At 47.2% G+C, this 20,390-nt stretch overlaps 1 protein-coding gene across 10 annotated transcripts in view; it reads left to right on the top strand.

Annotated features, from left to right (window-relative positions):
• ARHGAP23 (Rho GTPase activating protein 23) overlaps positions 1-20,390 on the top strand; it is a 131,174-nt gene that overhangs the window by 67,518 nt on the left and 43,266 nt on the right. For 4 of the 10 annotated variants that reach the window (XM_069064278.1, XM_069064276.1, XM_069064272.1 and 1 more), the window contains exons 3-16: positions 39-63; positions 1,725-1,820; positions 2,274-2,352; positions 3,083-3,137; positions 6,197-7,358; positions 7,988-8,143; positions 8,482-8,593; positions 9,041-9,113; positions 9,881-10,018; positions 13,307-13,606; positions 14,545-14,606; positions 15,675-15,805; positions 16,063-16,184; positions 16,599-16,754. In XM_069064278.1, the coding sequence (XP_068920379.1) occupies positions 39-63; positions 1,725-1,820; positions 2,274-2,352; positions 3,083-3,137; positions 6,197-7,358; positions 7,988-8,143; positions 8,482-8,593; positions 9,041-9,113; positions 9,881-10,018; positions 13,307-13,606; positions 14,545-14,606; positions 15,675-15,805; positions 16,063-16,184; positions 16,599-16,754 (2,667 nt within the window). Of the gene's footprint in view, positions 1-38; positions 64-1,701; positions 1,821-2,273; positions 2,353-3,082; positions 3,138-4,727; positions 4,868-6,196; positions 7,359-7,987; positions 8,144-8,481; positions 8,594-9,040; positions 9,114-9,880; positions 10,019-13,306; positions 13,607-14,544; positions 14,607-15,674; positions 15,806-16,062; positions 16,185-16,598; positions 16,755-20,390 lie in introns of those variants that run through there. The other 6 variants (XM_069064277.1, XM_069064273.1, XM_069064275.1 and 3 more) reach the window with 4 other exon arrangements.

The following is a 20,390-nucleotide window of genomic DNA, read 5'->3' as shown; positions in this document are numbered from 1 at the left end:
TTCTCAGCTTCTCATACCAGTTTTTTTGTCTACTGCAGGAGGAAGAGAATGGAAATCGAGGAGGTAAGGAGAGATGAGGGAGTGGGAGGCTGGGACCTGGAGAAGGGTTTGAGACTGGGAGTTGGTCTATACTTTCTGGGTTCTTGTTCTTTCTATGTTTCTCCATCCTTGCCCATGTTTAGTATCTCTCTTGGTCTGTATGCCATTCCCATTCCTCTTCCTTCCTTCCTTCCTTCCTTCCTTCCTTCCTTCCTTCCTTCCTTCCTTCCTTCCTTCCTTCCTTTCTTCCTTCCTTCTTTCCTTCCTCTCCTCTATCTCTCTTTTTATCTCTCTCTGTCTCTCTTTCTCTCCGTGTGTCTCTGTGTCTCCCCCCTTCCCCTCCTCTGGATATCATTGCCCTTCTCTTGTTTCATTTGTCCTCTGGCCAAGTTCTTGTGTCTGTGCTACTGTCAAGGGACAGGGGGCCTATCCATCTATCAGGTGAGGAACGGGCCGTGGCTATGGGATATCTCTCCCCCTTAAATATGAGCTGATGTTAATATCTTCAACTTCTGTCATTTGCCTACAGTACCTCCTTCCCTCCCTTCAGTAGCATAGAATGTCACATGCCATGCCAGTCTGTGACAGATTGAAACTAGGATTCTATGTTCCCAGGGACTCTGTATATCCTGTCCCCTAGTGGTAGAAATTGGGATAGAAATTTTGGAAACTGGCTTCTCTTCATTCAACTGATGAGGACCTGTTAAGCTCTATTTCCTCTTTCTCTTCCCTCTGGAAGGCATTCTGGGGAAACTTTCATCCTTAGTTCTGCCCTTGGGGGATGTGTGGGTCACTGTCATCCAAATTGGAGGAGTTGGGGGGGGGGAGGCAGAGGTGCTGAAGGAAGATGGATCATGACCTTCCATAAGAAAAGGCTAAATTTATTGACTTTAGGTGGCTAGGTGGAGATTCTGGATTTGGGGGTTGGGGAAGGGGAAGGAGATTGGAATTAAGTGATCTCATGAGGGTATTAATTCAAGTGTTTATGTCCCTCCCTTCATGGACATTGGGGTGGTCTAGTGCCTACTTGGAAAGTCCAACGCTGGATCCAGGGCTTTCTGTTTTATGTGTTTGTTTTCTGTGTCTCAGTGTCTCCCTGTGTCATTCCACCCCCCCCCCCCCCATTGTGACCTTGGTCAAATCAATTAACCTCTCTGGGCCTTTTTATCATCTCTAAAATAAGAGAGCTGTACTAGATCAGGGGTCCTTGATTTTTTTGTGTCATTGACCCCTCTGGCAGTCTGGTGAAACTTATAGACCCTTTCTCAAAAATGATGTTTTTAAGTGCATAAAGTAAAAATACGTAAGATAACAAAAGGAATCAATTATATTAAAATAAAGATGTTCCTGACATCTACCTACAATTCCTTGGAGAAAGGATTCTGTAGACCCCAAGTTAAACCTTTGGATTAGATCATTGGAAATTCTCTTCCAGCTCTAAATCTCTGCTCCTGTGATCTTTTGTATGTTTTTGTATTTTAGTGTCTATCTATAGGTCTTGTATATCTTTTCGTGTTTTTCTGTATGTGTATGTTCTCATGTGTCTTTGTAAGTTCCTGTGTGTTCTCTTTATGTGTGTGGCTACATGTGTGTGTGTGTGTGTGTGTATGTTCTACTAAGTATACCTCTGGGTAAGTGTGACCCTCGGCCCCCAACCCCCAGCTAACCTGGCCACTGCCTATCAGGGCCCTCCCCCCGGAGCCATCTGGAGCCCATGGACACCATCTTTGTCAAGAATGTGAAGGATGATGGCCCCGCCCACCAAGCTGGGCTTCGGACAGGTGAGTGAGATGCTAGGGAGGGACATCCATGAAGCTCTCTCCATTGACAACTGCCTTGCTCCATGCTCTACTTCCTTTCGATGCTTGGGGAGGATGCCTCCTGGACTCAATGAAATCAGCCCCTGAATACTCCTATATCAAACAAATAATGATTTTTTTCCTTGTTTGGTTAAAATGGGATCCAAGGTGCCCTAGGGTTCTAGGGTGGGAGGGCTGAGAGAGCAAGGCTTGGATTTGATGCCTGGTTGAGGCAGGAACTCTGCTACCCATCCCCCAAAATAAGCTTTTATGGGGGGATGGATAAAGGTGAAAGGTTCTGAAACCATGTTCTGAGAGACAGTCAGGGTTGCCAACAAGGGATGGTGTGTGTCTCCCTAAACCCCAAGCCCAAGAAGTTCAGGTGTGTTAGATCCTTAGCCTCCGCTCCCTTCTACCCCCAACCTGTGTCATCAGGAGACCGGCTGGTGAAAGTGAATGGCGAGAGCATCATTGGGAAGACCTACTCCCAAGTTATTGCACTGATCCAGAACAGGTGAGTAACCTCACTGTCTCCACAACCTGAGTAGTCTAAGCTCTGCTTTTTTCTTCCTTCAATCAATCAGTCATTATTTACTAACCTACTCTATGTCAAGCAAGCACTGAGGATTTAAAGAAAAAAGGCAAAAGATAGTCCCTGCCCTCAAGAAGTTTATAGTCTAATGGGTAAAACAACAACAAAATATATACAAAGAATATATATAGGAAAAATAGGAAATAATTAACAGAGGGAAGGCGCTGCAATTGTTGTTGTATTTGTCCTTTGTTCTTAAAGAGGACCATGACATCAGAGAATGATGATATGACTTGCAATTGACTTAGATTTGAGTGAGGGAGGGCTGTTCAAGGTCACCAGCCTTCCTTTCTTCTCCAGAGCCAAAAAGAAAGAAAAAAACAAAAAAAAAACCCAAAACACTGGAATTAAGAGAGGTTGGAGAAGGCTTCCTATACAAGATGGGATTTTAGTTGGGACTTGAAGGAAGTTGGTATATGGAGATGAAGTGGAGGAACATTCCAGGCATAGGGGACAGCCAGAGAAAATGCCTGGAGCCAAGACATGGAGTGTTGTTTTTAGAAGATTTTGCATGAGGATTGCTCCTGAGGACCCAGAGTCCCCTGTATTCCTGGACTTCCCTTGTGTGTGTGTGTGTGCGTGCACGTGTGTGTGTGTGTGTGTGTGTGTGCTACCAATGGTGTTGGCTGACCACCTTCCTTTGCCTCTTCAGTGATGATGCCCTGGAACTCTCCATCATGCCCAAGGATGAGGACATCCTCCAGCTGGTGAGTTCCCATTCCTGGACCCTTTCCCTAGGCAGGGATGACAAGATCTGGCACTCTTCTCTTTAATGTCTTTTCTTTTTTCCATTAGCACAGCAAGAGAGTGAGGAAAGAAAGGGTTAATCCATGGGGGAGGGGTACCTGAGAACTGCTCAGATTGCCCAATGTCAGGGCACCTCCCAGAGGGTAGCATAGGTATTGCTTCATGCAGGGCAGCTATGAAGAAGTCTCAGTTGGTGATACCCAAGGTAGATATGCCTAGGTAACCTTCACTAGGAGACACTGGTACAATGCCAGATTTAAGAGGACTCTTGGTTATTACACAGACACCTCCCTAGATTGAAGAGTTCTTCCTCTTTCCTTTTCCTCCATCCCACCTTCCCCCAGTGGGTGAGACTCTCAAGGAGACCAATCCAGGATGGCCCTCTCCAGCCTTTCCTCACCACATGTCTGCACACAGATCTTCAGCCTGGAGTGGGGAAAGACCTTCTCCCAACAGTAAAAGGAGTGGGGTGGGATGTTGTTCAGCTTCTGGCTTAACATCATGGCATCAGGCTTTTCCCTCATTGCCTGCCCAAGCCCAGGGACAACACTTTCTGCCTATCCATTTCTATCTCACAGGTTAACCCACCTCAGTCTCCAACTTGAGGCCTGTTGGACAGTGCCAGCATGATTTCTGCTAAGAAAGTAGTGGAGGCCATCATCCCAGGCTCTGGGGGAAATTTGTATGCTCTGCAGTGCTGGTCTCCCAGCTTCCTCAACAAGCTCATCCTCATAATCACAGAAATCAGAGTGACCTCAATTAGTACACATCCCCCATTTTAGGAACTTGGAGCCCCTGACCTAGATTCTTCCTTTCCCTTTCTGGGGGGCCTTTTGAAAAGAGGAGGAATTGAAGACAGTTCTGACTCTCCTGCTTCAATCTTCATCTCCCTGTTTTTTTTTATAAAGCCTCAGAGAGATTAAGTGATTCACCCCAAATCGAGTAGCATGGAGTCAGAATCCAAGCTCCACCCAGTATACCCCTCCCTAATCTTGATGGGCTCTGGGTCGGACAAGAAATACTGTTGCCCCAGGATTGGGGGGAAAGGAGGGAAGAGAGTGTGAGAGAGGATGGAACATGGAGGATAGAGGTCCAGGGGTGAGTTCAAAGAGGGGGGGTGGGTACTGTGTGAAGCACTGGCATCTTACAGGGTGTGCCAAGCATAGTGAGGGGAGGAGCCAGCTTGCATAGTATGAAGGATGGTGTGGAGGATTCTGGTGCCCACACGGAAGGGGTAGGCAGAGAGCACCAGATGTCAGCATTTGGATACTGGCCACTCTTCTGTTTCCCCCCCTTCCCTCCCCCCCCAATTCTTCAACTACCGGCAGGCCCGGGAGGGTGGGGCCCAAGCATTCCTGTGGTTGGGAGCCAGTACTGCCGGCCAATCAGGGTGCAGGCAGCCACTGACGCCACCACTCGACACAGTCTAGTCCCCCTCCCTCCTCTTCTCTCTCCTGCCTCCCCCCACATCCCGGTCTAGGAGCTAGGGTGGGGGCCCAGCCAGGGAGAGCAGGGCCCTGAGAAGGAGGACTGAGGACGGGGCGCCAGGCCTCAGCTGGTTAGTGAGGGCGGAGCTGAGGGGGGGAACCCAGGAAAGGGAGGAGGATCTGGGGGTGGGGAGGCGATGAGCAGAGGAGGCGTGGTCAGGATGCTGTGATGTGGGGAGCCGGCAGGATGGCCGGGAGGAGAGGTATGTGTGTGTTTGTGTGTGTGTGCCCTTGTGTGTTTGTCTCCATAGTGCGTTGGTGGCTTGATGCATTTCAGGGAGTGTCTTCTTGTAAGTGTGTGATTGTGTGTATGTGTGTGTGTAGTGTGTGTGTGTGTATGTGTGTAGCTGCCCTCCCCTCCCCTATCCCTGCTATACCATCCCACTGGATCATTTCCCTAGAAAAGATCCCTTATGGGGCGTTAGGGTGGAGCCAGAGACCAGCTGGTCCGGAGCCCCCAGGCTTCTTCTGACCAAAGGCTGGTGGGGGCCCTCTGTCCTGGGGGCCACCTCCTTTTTTGGCCGGGTGAGGTCCGGCTCTGTCACTGCTCAGCAATGCAGCGCCAGCCTCAGTCTTGGAGCCAAATTCCAGGACTGGGGGGGGCGGGCCTGCCAAACCCCTCAGCCAATTCGGGCCCTGGAGCTGAGCACAAGCTGAGAGAGAGCAGGAGATGGGAAAGTCTGAGATCAGGAGACTTCACATTCCCTCCCTCTTTCCTTCCTTCCCTCTTTCCCCTCTATCCTAGGAATCACTTAAACCAACAGTAAGAGGATAGATGTTTTTGGCTCCCTACCGGGGCCAGAGAAATGATCTCCTCTTCCCTTGCTGCTGCCTCCTCTTCCTCCTCCCAGCCTCCATCCTGGGCAACTTGAGGTGCCCCTCCCCAACCTAGGCCTCTTTTTCTACCTCTGGAAGCTGGGTTTGGTTTCTGATGGGGCTTTAGGCTCTTTCCAAGAGGAGTGTGGATAGCCCTACTACCCTAAGGAGTAGAGTAGGGTTAGTTCTGGGGAAAGGAGATGGCAGATGAAATCCTGAGCTCTTAGCTGCCAGAAACAGCCTTTGGCTTAATCTGAAAGAACCACACAGTAAGCATAATATAATTGGCCTCATGTTGGTTTTCTAGTACTTTATATTGGGTTTTGTACTTCTTCCTTCCCTAGAACTCAACAAAGCTCTCGTCTCTCTCCAGTGCTCCCCCAACCCATCTCCATCTTCCCCCAAAGCAGCTCCCACTTCTCTCTGCAATAATAGTGATATCATTTATATAGGCTTACAGCACACTTTTTATATGTTATCTCATTTGATCCTCATGAGAACCCCAGGAGGTAGGGACTATTATTATCCTCATTTTACAGATGAGGAAACTGAGACTCAGATAGTTTAAGTGACCTGCCTATGGTCACTCAGCTAGTAATTATCTGAATCAGGATTTGAATTCTGGTTTTCCTTATTTCACTAGGCCAGTCCTGCCTAGACAAATGACCAGTTGGGCTTTTCTGACCTCTTTCTCTTTTTCCTATCCCTCCCCTCAGGCTTATTCCCAGGATGCCTACCTAAAGGGGAACGAGCCATACTCTGGAGAAGCCCGGAGCATACCAGAGCCACCTCCTCTCTGTTACCCCCGAAAGACCTATGCTTCACAACCCCGGGCCTCATCCCGGGTCACCATGGTGTCTGAGCCCCACTCAGCACCTCCCACTGACCACTGGCGTCCTTCTCCTTGGAGTGATCCTGGCTATCGGGCCCCACCATCCTGCCCCCATCCAGACAAAGCCTCTTTTGGGATGAGCCAGCCACGCCCCAATCCTAGTGCCTTTCCCCGCCTTGCTTCTGATCCTCGAACTTCCCGTGCCTTCCAGGACCCTGGGGTCCGGGCACCCCCAAGCAAACTGGAGTGCCAGCAGGCGCTGTCCCACTGGCTGTCAAACCAGGTGCCTCGAAGGAGTGGAGAGGGGCGCTGTCCAGTGATGCCCCCTCGTGCTCGAAGTGTCTCCCAGGACCGGCTGGGAGATGTTATAGCCCATCGACCATGGCCCTGCTCTGCCTCTCAGGATGCCTTGTGTCATTTGGGGCATGAGGGTTGGCATCGAGCCCGATCTGATGACTACTTAGGTCGCTTTGTCCACTCCGCTGAGGCCCTGGGGCCAGGGACACTGGTGTCTCCCCGATTTGAGCACTCTGGGTGGGTGCCCCAACGTACGCCAACCCGACCCCCTGCCTGCCTGCCCCAGGATCCCCCAGGACCGAAACCCCCAGCTCAGACCCCTCATCCAAGCTTGGATGATACAGGTTACATTGGGTACCGAAGCTATAGCCCCTCTTTCCAGCGCCGGACTGGTCTTCTTCAGGCCCTTTCCTTTCGGGACTCTCCCTTTGGAGGGTTACCTACTTTCAATCTCCCCCAACCATCTGCCCCACATTCAGAAGAGTCCTCAGAGCCACTCAGGGTTACACGGCCAGAGCCCAACACCCAGCCACCAGAACTGCCCCATGAAGAGCGGAGGGAGGAGGTGGTTCTCCGACAGAAACCACCAACTGGGCGAAAGGCTCAGCAGCCGCCCCCGAGGCAGATGAACTTTGGGTTTGGTGATGAGACCTCAGAACCTGAGTCAGGTGGGCAAGGAGAGCATCCAAGCAGGAAGGTGGCACCATTGGCAGCTGCTGAAGACTCCCTGGCATCCATTCCCTTCATAGGTGAGTGGGGGCTGGTATGGGGTAGGATGGGAGAATAGGTAGTCCGTTCTCCTCCATCCGATTCCCTTTTTCCCACCTTCTGTGGTCAGAGATTTGTTCTGGGGGATGATAGGAGAGCCAGAAGAGGGGAGAGATTCATCTTTTGCTCTTGAGAAGCTTTCAGTCCAATATGATGATGATGATGATGATGATGATGATGATGATGATGGTAACAACTAAATGTGTCAGGCACTGTGCTAAAGCACTCTACAATTGTTATCTCATTGATCCTCACAATAACTCTGGGAGGTGGGTGCTATTATTAGCCTCATTTTACAGATGAGGAAACTGAGACAAATGTTAAGTGACTTGCCCAGGGTCACACAGGTAGAGTCTGAGGCTAGATTTGAATTCAATCTTCCTGACTCCAGGCCCAGCACTCTATCCATTGCACCACCTAACTGCCCAGCTAGATGAGACAAGGTCCCACCCTCAGGCTACCTGGCATGGACTAGATAATGTCTAACTGGGGACATCAGGGAGAGCTGTTTTGGAGAGATTCACACTCAAGGAGGGATGGGAGGGAAGGATGCAAGATGAGCCAAGCTAAGGTCTCCTTTCCCACTTTCCCTGCTTTTATCCTTCTGAAGATGAGCCTACCAGCCCCAGCATTGACCTAAAAGCCAAGCATGTACCAGCCTCAGCCGTTGTGTCCAGTGCCATGAACTCTGCCCCTGTCATGGGCACCAGCCCATCCTCCCCAACCTTCACCTTTGCCCTTGGCCGCCACTACTCCCAAGACTGCAGTGAGTACCTGTGCCTATCCTCATTGTACCCAAAGCTTACTTCCTAGTCTGCTCACTACTTGATTTGTTAGATTTATCCCCTGATATTTATGAAGGTTGCTATCTGATTTCTTTTGGACCCACTATTGGATTTGCAATAGCACCCTCCCATCCTCTCCCCCTATTGCTTTCCTTTGTTCTTGGATTTAGGGCTTGGTGATCATTTTCACTACCAGGTCAGAGGCTCTGATGTGGGAATGCTGGGAGGTAGTCTGGGACCCTGGGGTTGGGGGAGAAAAAGGGAGGAACGAGATGTGCCCCTCACCCCAAAGTGTATGTATTGGGGATGGGCATTACAGGCAGTATCAAAGCCGGCCGACGTTCATCCTATCTTCTGGCCATCACAACTGAGCGTTCCAAGTCCTGTGATGATGGCCTTAACACCTTCCGGGAGGAGGGCAGGATACTTCGGTAAGTCACTCTTGGTGTGGTTTGGTGGGGGACAGAAGAGAAAAGGGACACAGGGCAAGATCACCTACTAAGTAGTACCTTATGCCCATTCACATACTGCTAGTTGATTGGGGAGGGCAAGGACCAAGGCACTCTTCTGAATATTGGATTTAAAATAAACAGAAAGGGCTTGTTTTCAAATCCTGGCTGTTGTTTACAGTTGATGTGTCCTTCCCTAGGTCACTCCACATATCTTTATTTGTGAAATGAGGGAGGTGGAGTCACACCTCAGATCTTCTAGGTCTTGATTCAGAAATCCCTAGAACCTGGTATCTCTCTCCAGTTGGAGGGCAGTGTTCTATTCATGGAAACCTTTAATCTTTTGGATATTCAGAGAAAAGTAGGAGGGGAAAAAATCGGAGTGCCCCTCCCCTTATCCCACTCACTCTTCCTCCCCTCACATACCAGTGCTTCTCTCTCCAGACGACTCCCTAACCGAGTTCCCAGCCTTCGAATGCTGCGAAGCTTCTTCACGGATGGGGTAAGCTGCTGGAGGTGGGATGGGCCACAGGAGTGGGCTAAAGGGAACTATAAAAGCTGGCAGGAAGTCTTGCCAGCCACAGCCTTGGTCCCAAGCCTTCCCACTTGGTCAGTCTTTGTAACCTAAAATAACTCACCTATTATCTCTGGACCTCAGTCTCTCCAGCTATAACATGTTTTTGGAATCAACCTACTCCCTTCTTACATTAGAGACAACAGGGAGAAATGGGCTTATCTTTGGTTATTCTTTTTAGGGTCCTATTGACTATGGGTCTTAAGAGAAGGAGGAAATGGCCCAGTCCTTGGTTCCCTTTCTTGATGTGATCAGGGCTTTTGTTTAACTCTTTGATGACCTTGCTGCTCTGCTAGCCTAACTCCTGGTGATAGCATCATTTCCTTTGTTTATTTAACTCCTTATTGACATTATTAGCCCCTTAGTTTGCTTAACTCCTTATTGACAGTAGCACTTCCTCTGTTGATTTAATTTTTTCCAATCTGAAGTTGAAGGTTTAGTCAAGTTTTCTCCTCCTAACAGTGTGACACCTTGGGAGGTCATATCCTTTGCAACTCTCCCAAGTCTCTTCTGTATATGTCTTATGACCTCAAAACAGGAGACGCAGAGAGGTTAAATAAATTACTCAAGATTTCACAACAAATTAAAGAGGAAAATCAGACACAGTGCCCCCCTCCCATCCCCAAACATGAGGTATTCAAAGAGGTGTTGGCGTGGAACTCCTGTCTGACCTACACCTTCCCTTTTCATCACAGTCCTTGGACAGTTTGGGCACATCAGAAGATGCCCCCTCCAAGAGGCATTCAACCTCTGATCTCTCAGATGTGACCTTTAGTGATATCAGGAGAGAAGGCTGGTTATATTTTAAGCAGATCCTCACCAAGAAGGGAAAGGTAAGAGAGGGAAGGGTGGGGTTGGGGTGGTGGGGTGCAAGTCTGTGGGCTGCTATTTGTCTGACCCAAAATCCCCTATGTCAGAAAAGTAACGGGGAAGGGGTAGATCTCAAAACAGCCTTTACAGGGAACAGTTCTTCAGAAAGCAGCCTAAGAACCAGAGAAAAAAACTTAAATTACAATATGAGAGCGAAGTTAGAGTCCAGTTCAATTCAGTAAGAATTTTTAAAGTGTCTTAGGCATTGTACTAGGTGCTAAAGACAGATACAAAGACAAAAACCAAAACCAAAGAACTTCCTAACTGGAGCTAGGGTGGCAGAGTTGATTGGGGAGGTGTGTCTGTATGTGTCTGTGTCTGTGTGTGTCTGTATGTGGCCCTGAGTTCAAATTCCCACTATGCTAGGTTATGGCAGTGACCTTAAGCACATTACCCTTTCTTTTGGGGCCATACTTTCTTCTTCTGTAAGAAGAGGGTGTTGGACTAGATGACCTCTAAAGGTAGCCTAAGACTAATAGGATCCTATCATCCTAAGGAGGTTGAATAGAACATATTTTACATATTGATAAAAAGATACCATTGATCCAGAGGTGTACTGGTAAATATTTAACAACTGGGTACTTAAGAGGAAAAAATGTCCCTGTGACACATTTTTAATTTAATCTATACTATTTTTTCTTTTTTTGAGGGGGGAAGGCAGGGCAATTGGGGTTAAGTGACTTGCCCAAGGTCACATGGCTAGTAAGTGTTAAGTGTCTGAGGCCGAATTTGAACTCAGGTCCTCCTGACTCCAAGGCCGGTGCTCTATTCACTGTGCCACCTAGCCACCCCTAATCTGTACTATTAACGTTTTTCCTCATTACTTTAAGTCTAGACATGAAATAAAACAGTAAATTGTTTCTGAGGTGTGAGTGCTCACACTGAACATTTAACAGTTGTCTCTGGATTGCTCAGCATACCCCTGGATTGATCCCACTGGTTCTCAGCTGACTTCCTGGGATGACTAGCCCCAAACTAATCCCTTTAGAACAAGTAAAGGTGAAAATGTAAGATAGAAGGGTGGGAGGAAGAAGTTCCTAGAGATGTTAATGCTAATGTATGTTCCAAGGCCCTGGGGATTGGGGCAGGATGCTGGAGAAGTGAGGTAAGGGGAACCTGGAATTCAGGAAAGGGAGCAGGCTGTGGAGGAGATGGGGAGTATTTATAGAATTTATAGACCCTTATAGATGCCTGGGGGGGGCAGTCTGGAAGTAGTTAAAGGAAGTATTTATTGGGATAAAGTCCCCACTCCTCATTCCCCTCATAGCATCCCTTATAGTTATTTGCTAGATTGTCTTACTTCTTCTTCAAATATACCTTTCCTGAAAGAGCCACCAGATTGGGATTTTAAGAAGTCAGGGAGCCTGGATTATTTACTCCCTGGATAATCCAATTTACATCTGGGCAATCAGACACACCCAGTCCCAGCCCCATAAATGCCTACTCTACTCTTTTATACACCTTGTAATTAGTCCATTTACTCATCCTGGTTAAGTGAGTGAGAACCCATTTCCCCAAATTAACCAGATATGGGTAGAGATTTAAAAAAAGGAGGAATGGGGAAGGGTTCCAAACCTGGTTTTGGTTTTGTTCTGCTTTCTTGGGGACTTTGGAAGTCATGAAATACTAATGATAACTGACATTGAGCTCCAAAATTTTCAAATCACTTCACCAATGTTAGGGGTTCTTAATCTAGAGTCTATAAACAACTCCTCTCCCCTCCTCCTGGAGTTTGTGAGTAGATTTCATGGGGGGAGGGGAGAGGTCTATGCACTTATATAGGAAATAAATAGAAATTTTATTTCAATATAATTGGTTTTCTTTGTAATCCTATCATTTTATTTTATGCTTCTATAAACATTCTTTTGAGAAGAGACCCATATGCTTTACCAGTGGTCCATGGCCCAAACTAAGTCCAGAAACCCTGACTTACATGATCTCCTTTGAGCCTCACAATAACTCTGTGCTGGTAGTTACTACAAGTATTATTATCTCCATTTTATAGATGAAGAAACTGAGGCCCAGGGAGGCTATTTCCCATGGTCACACAGTTAGTGTCAGAGGTGAGATTTGAACCCAGAGCCTTCCAGATACCAATCAAACATTTTTATTTTCTTCAGTATACCACCCCTCATTTCATGCTGTCCTTCCTGTTGCCTCCCATTTTGTAGATATCCTCAGATCTCACTCCCTTCCATTGCATGGGTGTGTATGGATATTGGGTCTTTGGAGATAACCCATATTTTGTCATTACACAGAGAAGCCCTCTGATTTCTGCTCTTCACATATACTCTGCTGGACTGGAGAGAACTGTGATGTGATATTTAACAAAGTGTGGACATGCCTCTTGGGGTCAGGAAGGGGTGTTTTCCAACCCTGTGGGCAACCCCCTTTTGTTAGTCACTTAGGGGAAAGAACTCTTAGGGCCTTTCCCTTTGGGAAGCCTCTAGTATGATGAGAGGAATCAGGGAATCCGATATTACAGATTAGGTCATTACTGAATTGGAGAGGCAGGTGGTACAGTGGAGAGTACTGGATCTGGAGTCAGGAGACCTCTGCTACTTATTACCTCTGTGACCTTGGATAAGTCACTCACTTTCCCTCTCTGGGCCTTGGTTTCCTCAACTGTTAAAAAGAGCAGTTTGAACTTGATGACTTCTAAGTTCCCTTCTAAATTTGTCAGCCTGTGATCCTATGAATTTGGAAGGGGGGACTCTGAAAATGAAGGTGTCAGGTACCTGTTTTCTGAGGAAGGTAGGTAAGAATTGTGAAGAGACATAAGGGGTTAAGGGCTCTATTTAGGAGCAGAAGAGGTGTGATAGAGGGGAAAGAGTATGGGATATAGAGTTCAAATTCTGCTTTGTTTCTTACTCCCTTAGTGGCTTGGAGTAAGTCACTTGGGCTGAAATTTCTTCATCTGAAAAATGAGGGGATTGGGCTAGGTAACCTCTGGGGTCTCTTCTAGCTCTAAAACTGTAGGAGCTAAACAAGGATTTGGGGGACCATCTGGAATAAGGTTGTGTACCTATGGCCCAGTTTTCTGCCACCTCACTGCCTTTTCTCCCCATTTTCTGCTGGATACTCAGAGGCCCTAGCTGAGTGACAATATTTTAAAGGAATAGAATTCCCTGGAAAGCAGCTGAGCTTGCCCACCAGCGGGGATAGGGTCTGGGAGGGTGGAGGGGGGCAGTTGTAAGTTTAGGTTTTCACCTCTCTCTCCTTTCCCCTCCCTGTCTGTGTGTCTTCTGCAGAAAGTGGGTGGTGGCCTGCGCCAGTGGAAACGTGTCTATGCTGCGCTCCGGGCACACTCGCTCTCCCTGGGCAAGGAGCGGAGGGAGGCAGGCACGGCGGCGGGCGCAGGTGAGGAGGAGACGGCGCCCGTCTGCATCAGCTCGTGCCTGGTGGACATCTCCTACAGCGAGACGAAGAGGAGGCATGTGTTCCGGCTCACCACCGCTGACTTCTGTGAATATCTCTTTCAGGCTGAGGACCGTGATGATATGCTGGGTTGGATCAGAGCGATCCGAGAAAACAGCAGGGCCGAGGGCGAGGTGAGGGCCAAGGGGCCTCCCACAACAACCACCGTAGGGCAGTGGGGACCATCTCCCCATTTGCCTCTCTTAAACCATTAGAAAATTTCCCACTCCCATCTATGCCCATCTTGTCTACTCTGAGTAAGCAAGTGGGGATTTTCCTTTTCTGTGGATCTTAGAGGATGAAATTACCTTCTTCCCTTTAAGCCCCCCAAAGTAGAGTTGGCTCAGCTTACCTATATGGTAGGACTGACCTAGAGAGACTAGGATGGGTAAGATGACCTTGGAAAGAGATAGAGAGGCCTGGCTATTGGAAGCAGTGCAGTAACTGTCTCTACACTGTCCCTTGGCACAGTTTCCCAGCGTTTTAGGAGCAGGCATGGTCTGTGTTAATATCAGCTGAATTTCTTTCTCTGGGCCAGGGCAGAGGCCAGTGCCCTCAGAATTGGGCCTTGTGAGTCCCAGCTCCAATCTGCTAATACGTCCTGGCTTTATGTTGAAGGGCAGGATCCCAGGGGGCACTTCCTGTCATCTTACTGTTTGACCTCTTTACAACCTTTCTGAGCAGAGTGGGCTTGTTCTTTCCCTTCTCCCCACCATAGAATAGGGTCTTCCTTGAGATACCCATATCCAAGGAGAGCCCCTCTCTTCCAGGGCTTGCCACACCCAAGTGGTAGTGGGAATGTCCGGTGATCACAGATAGGGGTACCTCAATGGTGCCTCAGGAAGGGAGTAGGAGCTGGCGCTAAGGGTCCACCTTCCTGGTTTGGGTACATAAGTCTTTTAACAGGAGAAAGGAGGGTAGGTTGGAGCAAGTGCCAAGAATGGGGAATGGGGGAGATGGATGCCTGCTGCTTCGCTAGGCACTCATGTTTGGCATATTCTCTTTCTTCCCATCCTCCCTCCTCTTTTCTGCCTCTTCTTCTCTCTATTCTCCCTCCTCTACCCCTCCTTAGGACCCTGGCTGTGCCAATCAAGCTCTGATCAGCAAGAAGCTTAATGACTACCGAAAAGTAAGGTGAGGACCACCAGGCATTCCCCCTATCACTGCAGCAGGGGGTAGAGTGCTGGACTTGGAGTCAGGAAGACCTGGGTTTCAAATCCAGTCTCAGATACTCACTAGCTGTGTGACTCTGGGTGAATCACTTATTGATTTCAGTAATAAATAAGTAAATAAATAAATACTAATACTAATAATATTTTATTAGTAGAATACAGTAATAAATAAATAAATACTAATAGCCCCTTAGGGTGGTTGCGAGGATCAAATGAGATAATACAGCTAAAGCATTTTGCAAATGCTAGCTATTATTAACTCTGGATTTTCCCCCTATGCCCTCCTACCCCATCACTGGAAATGGCCCCAGGACAGAGATAATGTTGGAGGCAATATCCTGCCTTGGGGATTACAGTTCTCCTTTTGGGCTTCTGTTTCTTCCTTTGTGAAAAAGAGTTGGATTAGGTGACTTCTGAGGTCCCTTCTAGCCCCCATATCTTATATTTCCATAAGTGGAGAGAGTGGACCATGAGGGTGGTCTCCTGTTATAGCAGAAATGGAAAGATGGGCAGCTAGGTGGTGCAGTGAATAGAACACTGGCCCTGGAGTCAGGAGGACCTGAGTTCAAATCTGGGCTCAGCCACTTGACACTCTTACTAGTTGTGTGACCTTGGGCAAGTCACTTAACCCCATCGCCTTGTCTTCCCCCCTCCAAAAAAAAATGTGGAAAAAACATTAAATTGAGGTGTCAGGAGACTTGGGTCTGCCACTAATTGGTTGGGTGATTTTGGAGAAGTCACTTGCCCTCTCTGTATCTCAGTTTCTTTTTCTGTGAGATGATGGGATTGGATTAGATGATCCTGGGAACACTTGCAGCTTTGATGGAGGCCTCATGCAGAGGATAAAGGAGCATGTGTCCTGGGTACCTTGGGCCTGCTGGGAAAGAACCTGCCCACCTTGCCCATGTCCTGGAATGGATGGAGGCAGCACCCGTGGGGTGGGTCCATTAGGCTCAGGGAAAGGAATGTTCTGTGGCAGTAGCCTTCAAATGAAGACTCCTCTAACCTTTTGCTTTTATTTCTTTCTTAGCCATATCTCTGGTCCCAAAGCAGACTCTTCTCCCAAAAGCTACCGAGGAATAGCGGGGCTTAAGTCAGAGCTCCTCAAGCAGAATGCGCCCCGATCTCCCAGGACCCAGGATCCTTCTTCAGGGACCAAAGGTGGGAATCTGAAAGAGATGTGGGAGGAGATTGGGGAGCCTACCAGAGGATGAAGGGAAGAGGAGTGTTGTTTGAGGAGAGTGGACTTGTGTCCTTTTGTATCTTTTCATGTGTCTTTCTAAATAAACATGTGTCTATGTGGTATTGCCATGTAGATATGTCTATGTCTATGTCTAGACTCTTGGTGGATCAACGTCTCTGGCTTCTTAAGTAACCACTGTGTGTTCTTTCTCCCCACCCCCCTTTGGCCCCCTCAGATGACAGTGCTGCCACCTCAAGAGCCCCCTGGGGCATCAATATCATGAAAAAGAATAAAAAGCCCTCCCCAAGGGCATTTGGGGTTCGTCTGGAAGAGTGCCAGCCCGCTGCTGATAACCAGGTGGGGCCTAAGAACTTAGGAGAGGTGTTTGGGACCAGGGGTGACAACAAAGGCTCTCAAAATGTGTGTGTGTGTGTGTGTCTGTGTGTGTGTGTGTGTGTGTGTCTGTGTGTGTGTGTGTCTGTGTCTGAAGTTACTGGGGAGAAGGGAGGCTTTGGAGTTGTTTTACTCAAAACTCAGAAACAGCCCCCCCCCCCAAAAAAAACACACAAGTGGAAAAAGAGAGAAAAATGTTTCTTGGCCACTTCCCCCCAAACATGCACACACACCACACACACACACACACCTTTGCCCACTGGGAACACCTTGGGTCTTGGTCTTGGTGTGTTTCCTGCCTCTTCTGCCCCCTGCCTGCAACATGCTTATATCCATTGGCACCAGCTCTAATGGTGATGCCACTATGTCTGTCTACAGCGGGTACCTCTGATTGTGTCAGCATGCTGCCGGATGGTGGAGGCAAGGGGGCTCGAGTCCATGGGCATATACCGAGTTCCGGGCAACAATGCTGTTGTTTCTAGTCTGCAGGAACAGTTAAACCGAGGGCCTGGGGACATCAACCTTCAAGATGAGGTGAGTCTGTTGGAGCAACTCTTTTTTTTTTTAAATTGGTGTGTTGATCTGAGTGTATGGCTAAGGACAGGGGTGAGGCAAAAGGTACTTGCTTATCTGCGGTCTGGTTGAACACTTTTGTTAATTGAGGAAGGATTTATTGAGCACCTACTATAGGAGGCCCTATAGATCTGTTCCTGTTACTCCTCTGCTCAAACTCCTGCTGGGGCTCCCTATTGCCTAAGTAAAATTCAGATTCTTTTTCCTGGCATTTAGGGTCTTCTACAATCTGGTACTGCCCCCACCTTTCCAGCTTTATTTCCTGATCCAGTCAAATTAGACTTATATATACTCTATATTAGTGGTGTCAAACTCAAATAGAAACGGGGCCACTAATCTGTAAATAAAGATCTCTGTGGGCCACATAGTGACTTCATTTTAAAATGTAACTTGGAAGTGTTGCAGCCACATGTGACCTGCCACAAATTTGATATCTCTGCTCTACATTTTGCCATATCTATACCTTTGCTTACATGTTCCTTAGACTATAAATTTCCTCTTCTGTTTCCTCCTTGGGGGCACCTAGTGCTGGGCCTGGAGTCAGGAAGACTCATCTTCCTGAGTTCAAATTTGGCTACAGACACTTACTAATTGTGTGACCCTGGGCAAGTCACTTTACCCTTTTTGCCTCAGTTTCCTTATCTGTCAAATGAACTGGAGAAGGAAATGGCAAACTACTCCAGTATCTCTGCTACAAAATCCCCAAATGGGGTCATGAGAAGTCAGAAACGACTGAACAACATCCTATCTGTTGAATTCCTGTGTATCTCTTAAGGCCCAACTCAACTATTACCTCTTCCAAGAAAGCCTTCTCTGATCTCTCCCTCCCCTCACAATGACTTTTCCCCTCTCAGACCTCACATAACATGTTTCTTGCCCCTTTTAGAGTATTCATCACATATTATATCATACTTTAATTATTTAGAGATGTATTTACTACCCCTGTATGCACTTCTGAGTCCCATGAGGCAGTCAGGGCTCAGTGGGCAGAGCACTGAATCTGGAGTCAAGAAGACCTGAGTTCAAATCTACTCTTAGACACTTTCTAGCTGTGTGACCCTGAGCAAGTCATCTAACCTCTGTCTCAGTCTCCTGGCCTGTAAAATGAAGGCAATAGCACCTATCTCCCTGGGTTGTTATGAGGATCTAGAGAGAATAATTGTAAAGCATTTAGCACAGTACTTGGAACATAATAAACACTATGTAAATATTAGTTATCATTATAATCATTACCTGAGTTCATATCCAGTCTCAGACATTTACTAGCTTTGTGACCTGGACAAGTCATTTAACCTCTGCTTGCCTCAGTTTCCTCAGCTGCACAATGGGGATATAATAGTAGCACCTGCCTTCCAGAGTTGTGAGGATCATGAGACAATGTTTGCAAAACCCTACAGTGCCTGGCACTCAGGTGCATTATAAATGCTTCCTATGAGGGACTGTATGGCTATGGTATATCTTCTCAGGGACTTGGTTGTTTGGTGTTTGTCCTTTGTTCTCAGAGACGACTAACACAATACTGTACTCAGAGGTGTTCTGGAGTCAGTTTGAAGGGCTGAAGAGCTGGTTGTTAAATGTTCAGTGTGAGCTTTTAGGCCTCAGAAATTGGAAAATGCTGCAAATTAGGGCTTTATGTTTTACTTTGTTGATTGTCTAGACTTGAGAAAGTGATGGGGAAAATATTAATAATGCGGATTATTCTTAAAATCATGTTGTGGGCCTATCATATTCTGCCCTTCCCCAAGAGCTGGTTGTTAAACATCTACCAGCACACCCCTGTGTCTACACCCAATAGTTGCTTACTAGATTTAAGGTCAATAAGTGCTTGTTGAATTGGTTTGGGAGGGAGAAGGTAACCTGGAATGGTGAAAAGAACGCTGGCTCTGGAGATGGGGAACATGGGTTTGAATGCTTGCGCTGATAATATCTTTGTGACTTTGTACAAAGTCACTTAACCTTTTGGTGCCAAAATTTCCTCTGTAAAATGAAGACCCTTAAGAGGTTAGGGAAGGAAGGAATATGTGAGTAGTTAGGGGAGGCTTCCTGGAGAAGAGTGTGAGTGGGGTTGGATTAGTAAAGGTACAAAGGCTTAGGGAGGTGTGCTGAGGCACTGTGATGAGACCAGCATTGGTGTTGGAAAGAGGGAGTGGTAAATGAGGTGGGGTTTGTGGAGGATGAACAAAATACGACAGGGGTGAGAGGGAGCTTCGTTGTTAGACTAAGGAGCCATGTAGTAGCAGAATAACATGATCTCAATTATGTCATGTGTCTACCTAGACTGTTGTAGTTATTTTGTTATTCAGTCTTCTCAGTCATGTCTGACTCTTCGTGATCTCATTTGGAGTTTTCTTGGCAGATATACTGGAGTGGTTTGCCATTTTTTTTCTCCAGCTCATTTTATAGATGAGGAAACTTATTATCCCTATTTTGCATTTGAGCAAACTGAGGGAGACCATAGTTAAGTAACTTGCCCAGGGTCACACAATTAGTCTGAGGTCAATTTAAGCTCAACTCTTCCTGACTCCAGGCCCAATGTTCTATCCACTGCACCACGTAGCAGCCCTTATTTTAAGAGCCTCCTAGTGGATCTTCTTGCCTCCAGTGTCTCACCTCCCAAATTCATCTTCCACTCAGTTGCCAAAGTGACTTTCCTAAAGCACAGGTCTGATCATCTTTCTGTCTCTGCCCCTCACTATTTCTCTATCTATCTCTGTCTCCCTTACACACTCGCATGTGCACACACACACATACACACACTCTCTCTTTCTCTCTCTCTCTCTCTGTCTCTCACTTTCTCTCCTCTCCTCATACTAGCTCTCCCTATTGACTCTTCTGTTTGCATTTAAAACCCTTTTCAGCCTGGCTCCAGATTTGCTTTTTCAGGCTTTTTACAGATATTATATCACTTCACACATTTCCATGTCAACCAAACTGTCTTACTTGCTCTTCCATATACTGTATGTTCCCTCTCTAGTCTCCATTCTTCAGGCTGTCCTCCCTGCCTGGAATGAACTCCCTCCTTGCCTGGCCTCTTGAGAATCCCTGACATTCCTCAGAGCTCAACTCAAGTCCCATCTCCTTACAGAAAGCCTCTCCTCATCCCTCAAGTTGCTAATATTTTTCAGTTCCACCTCTAATTGCTTTTTCATAGAAACACATATGTATGTATGTATATATGGATACACACATATAACCTTTACTGACTTTGTACATATTGTTTCAGCCAATAAGATGCAAGATACTTGGTGACAAGGAAAATTTCAGTTTTTTGGTTTTCTATGCCAAGTGCCTAGCACGGTGCCTGGAATATGGTGGGTGCTCAATAAATGTTTGTTGAATGATGTGTTCGGAATAGGTTGCTGTAAGTTGGGGATCCCTCAAATCAAAGAGACAAGTTAAAGGACTGTTGCTGTAATCCAAGTGAGAATTCTAGACTAAGTAGTCTGGGAATTGAGAGAACTAAATGGACGGAAGGAAGGAAACAAGTATTTATTCAGTGGCTGCTATGTTTGAGGTACTGTGCTAAGCACTTTTCAAATATAATCTTACTTGATCCTCACAACAACTGTAAGAGGTAGATACTATTATTATACTCGT

Source organism: Petaurus breviceps, unplaced genomic scaffold (assembly GCF_028583685.1).
Source record: "Petaurus breviceps papuanus isolate PSGF00001 unplaced genomic scaffold, PetGlider_PUasm1.0 90630, whole genome shotgun sequence".
In the NCBI taxonomy this organism is placed as follows: Eukaryota; Metazoa; Chordata; class Mammalia; order Diprotodontia; family Petauridae; genus Petaurus; species Petaurus breviceps.
The sequence above is the reverse complement of the archived record's forward strand: the minus strand, read 5'-3'. Positions and strand labels throughout refer to the sequence as shown.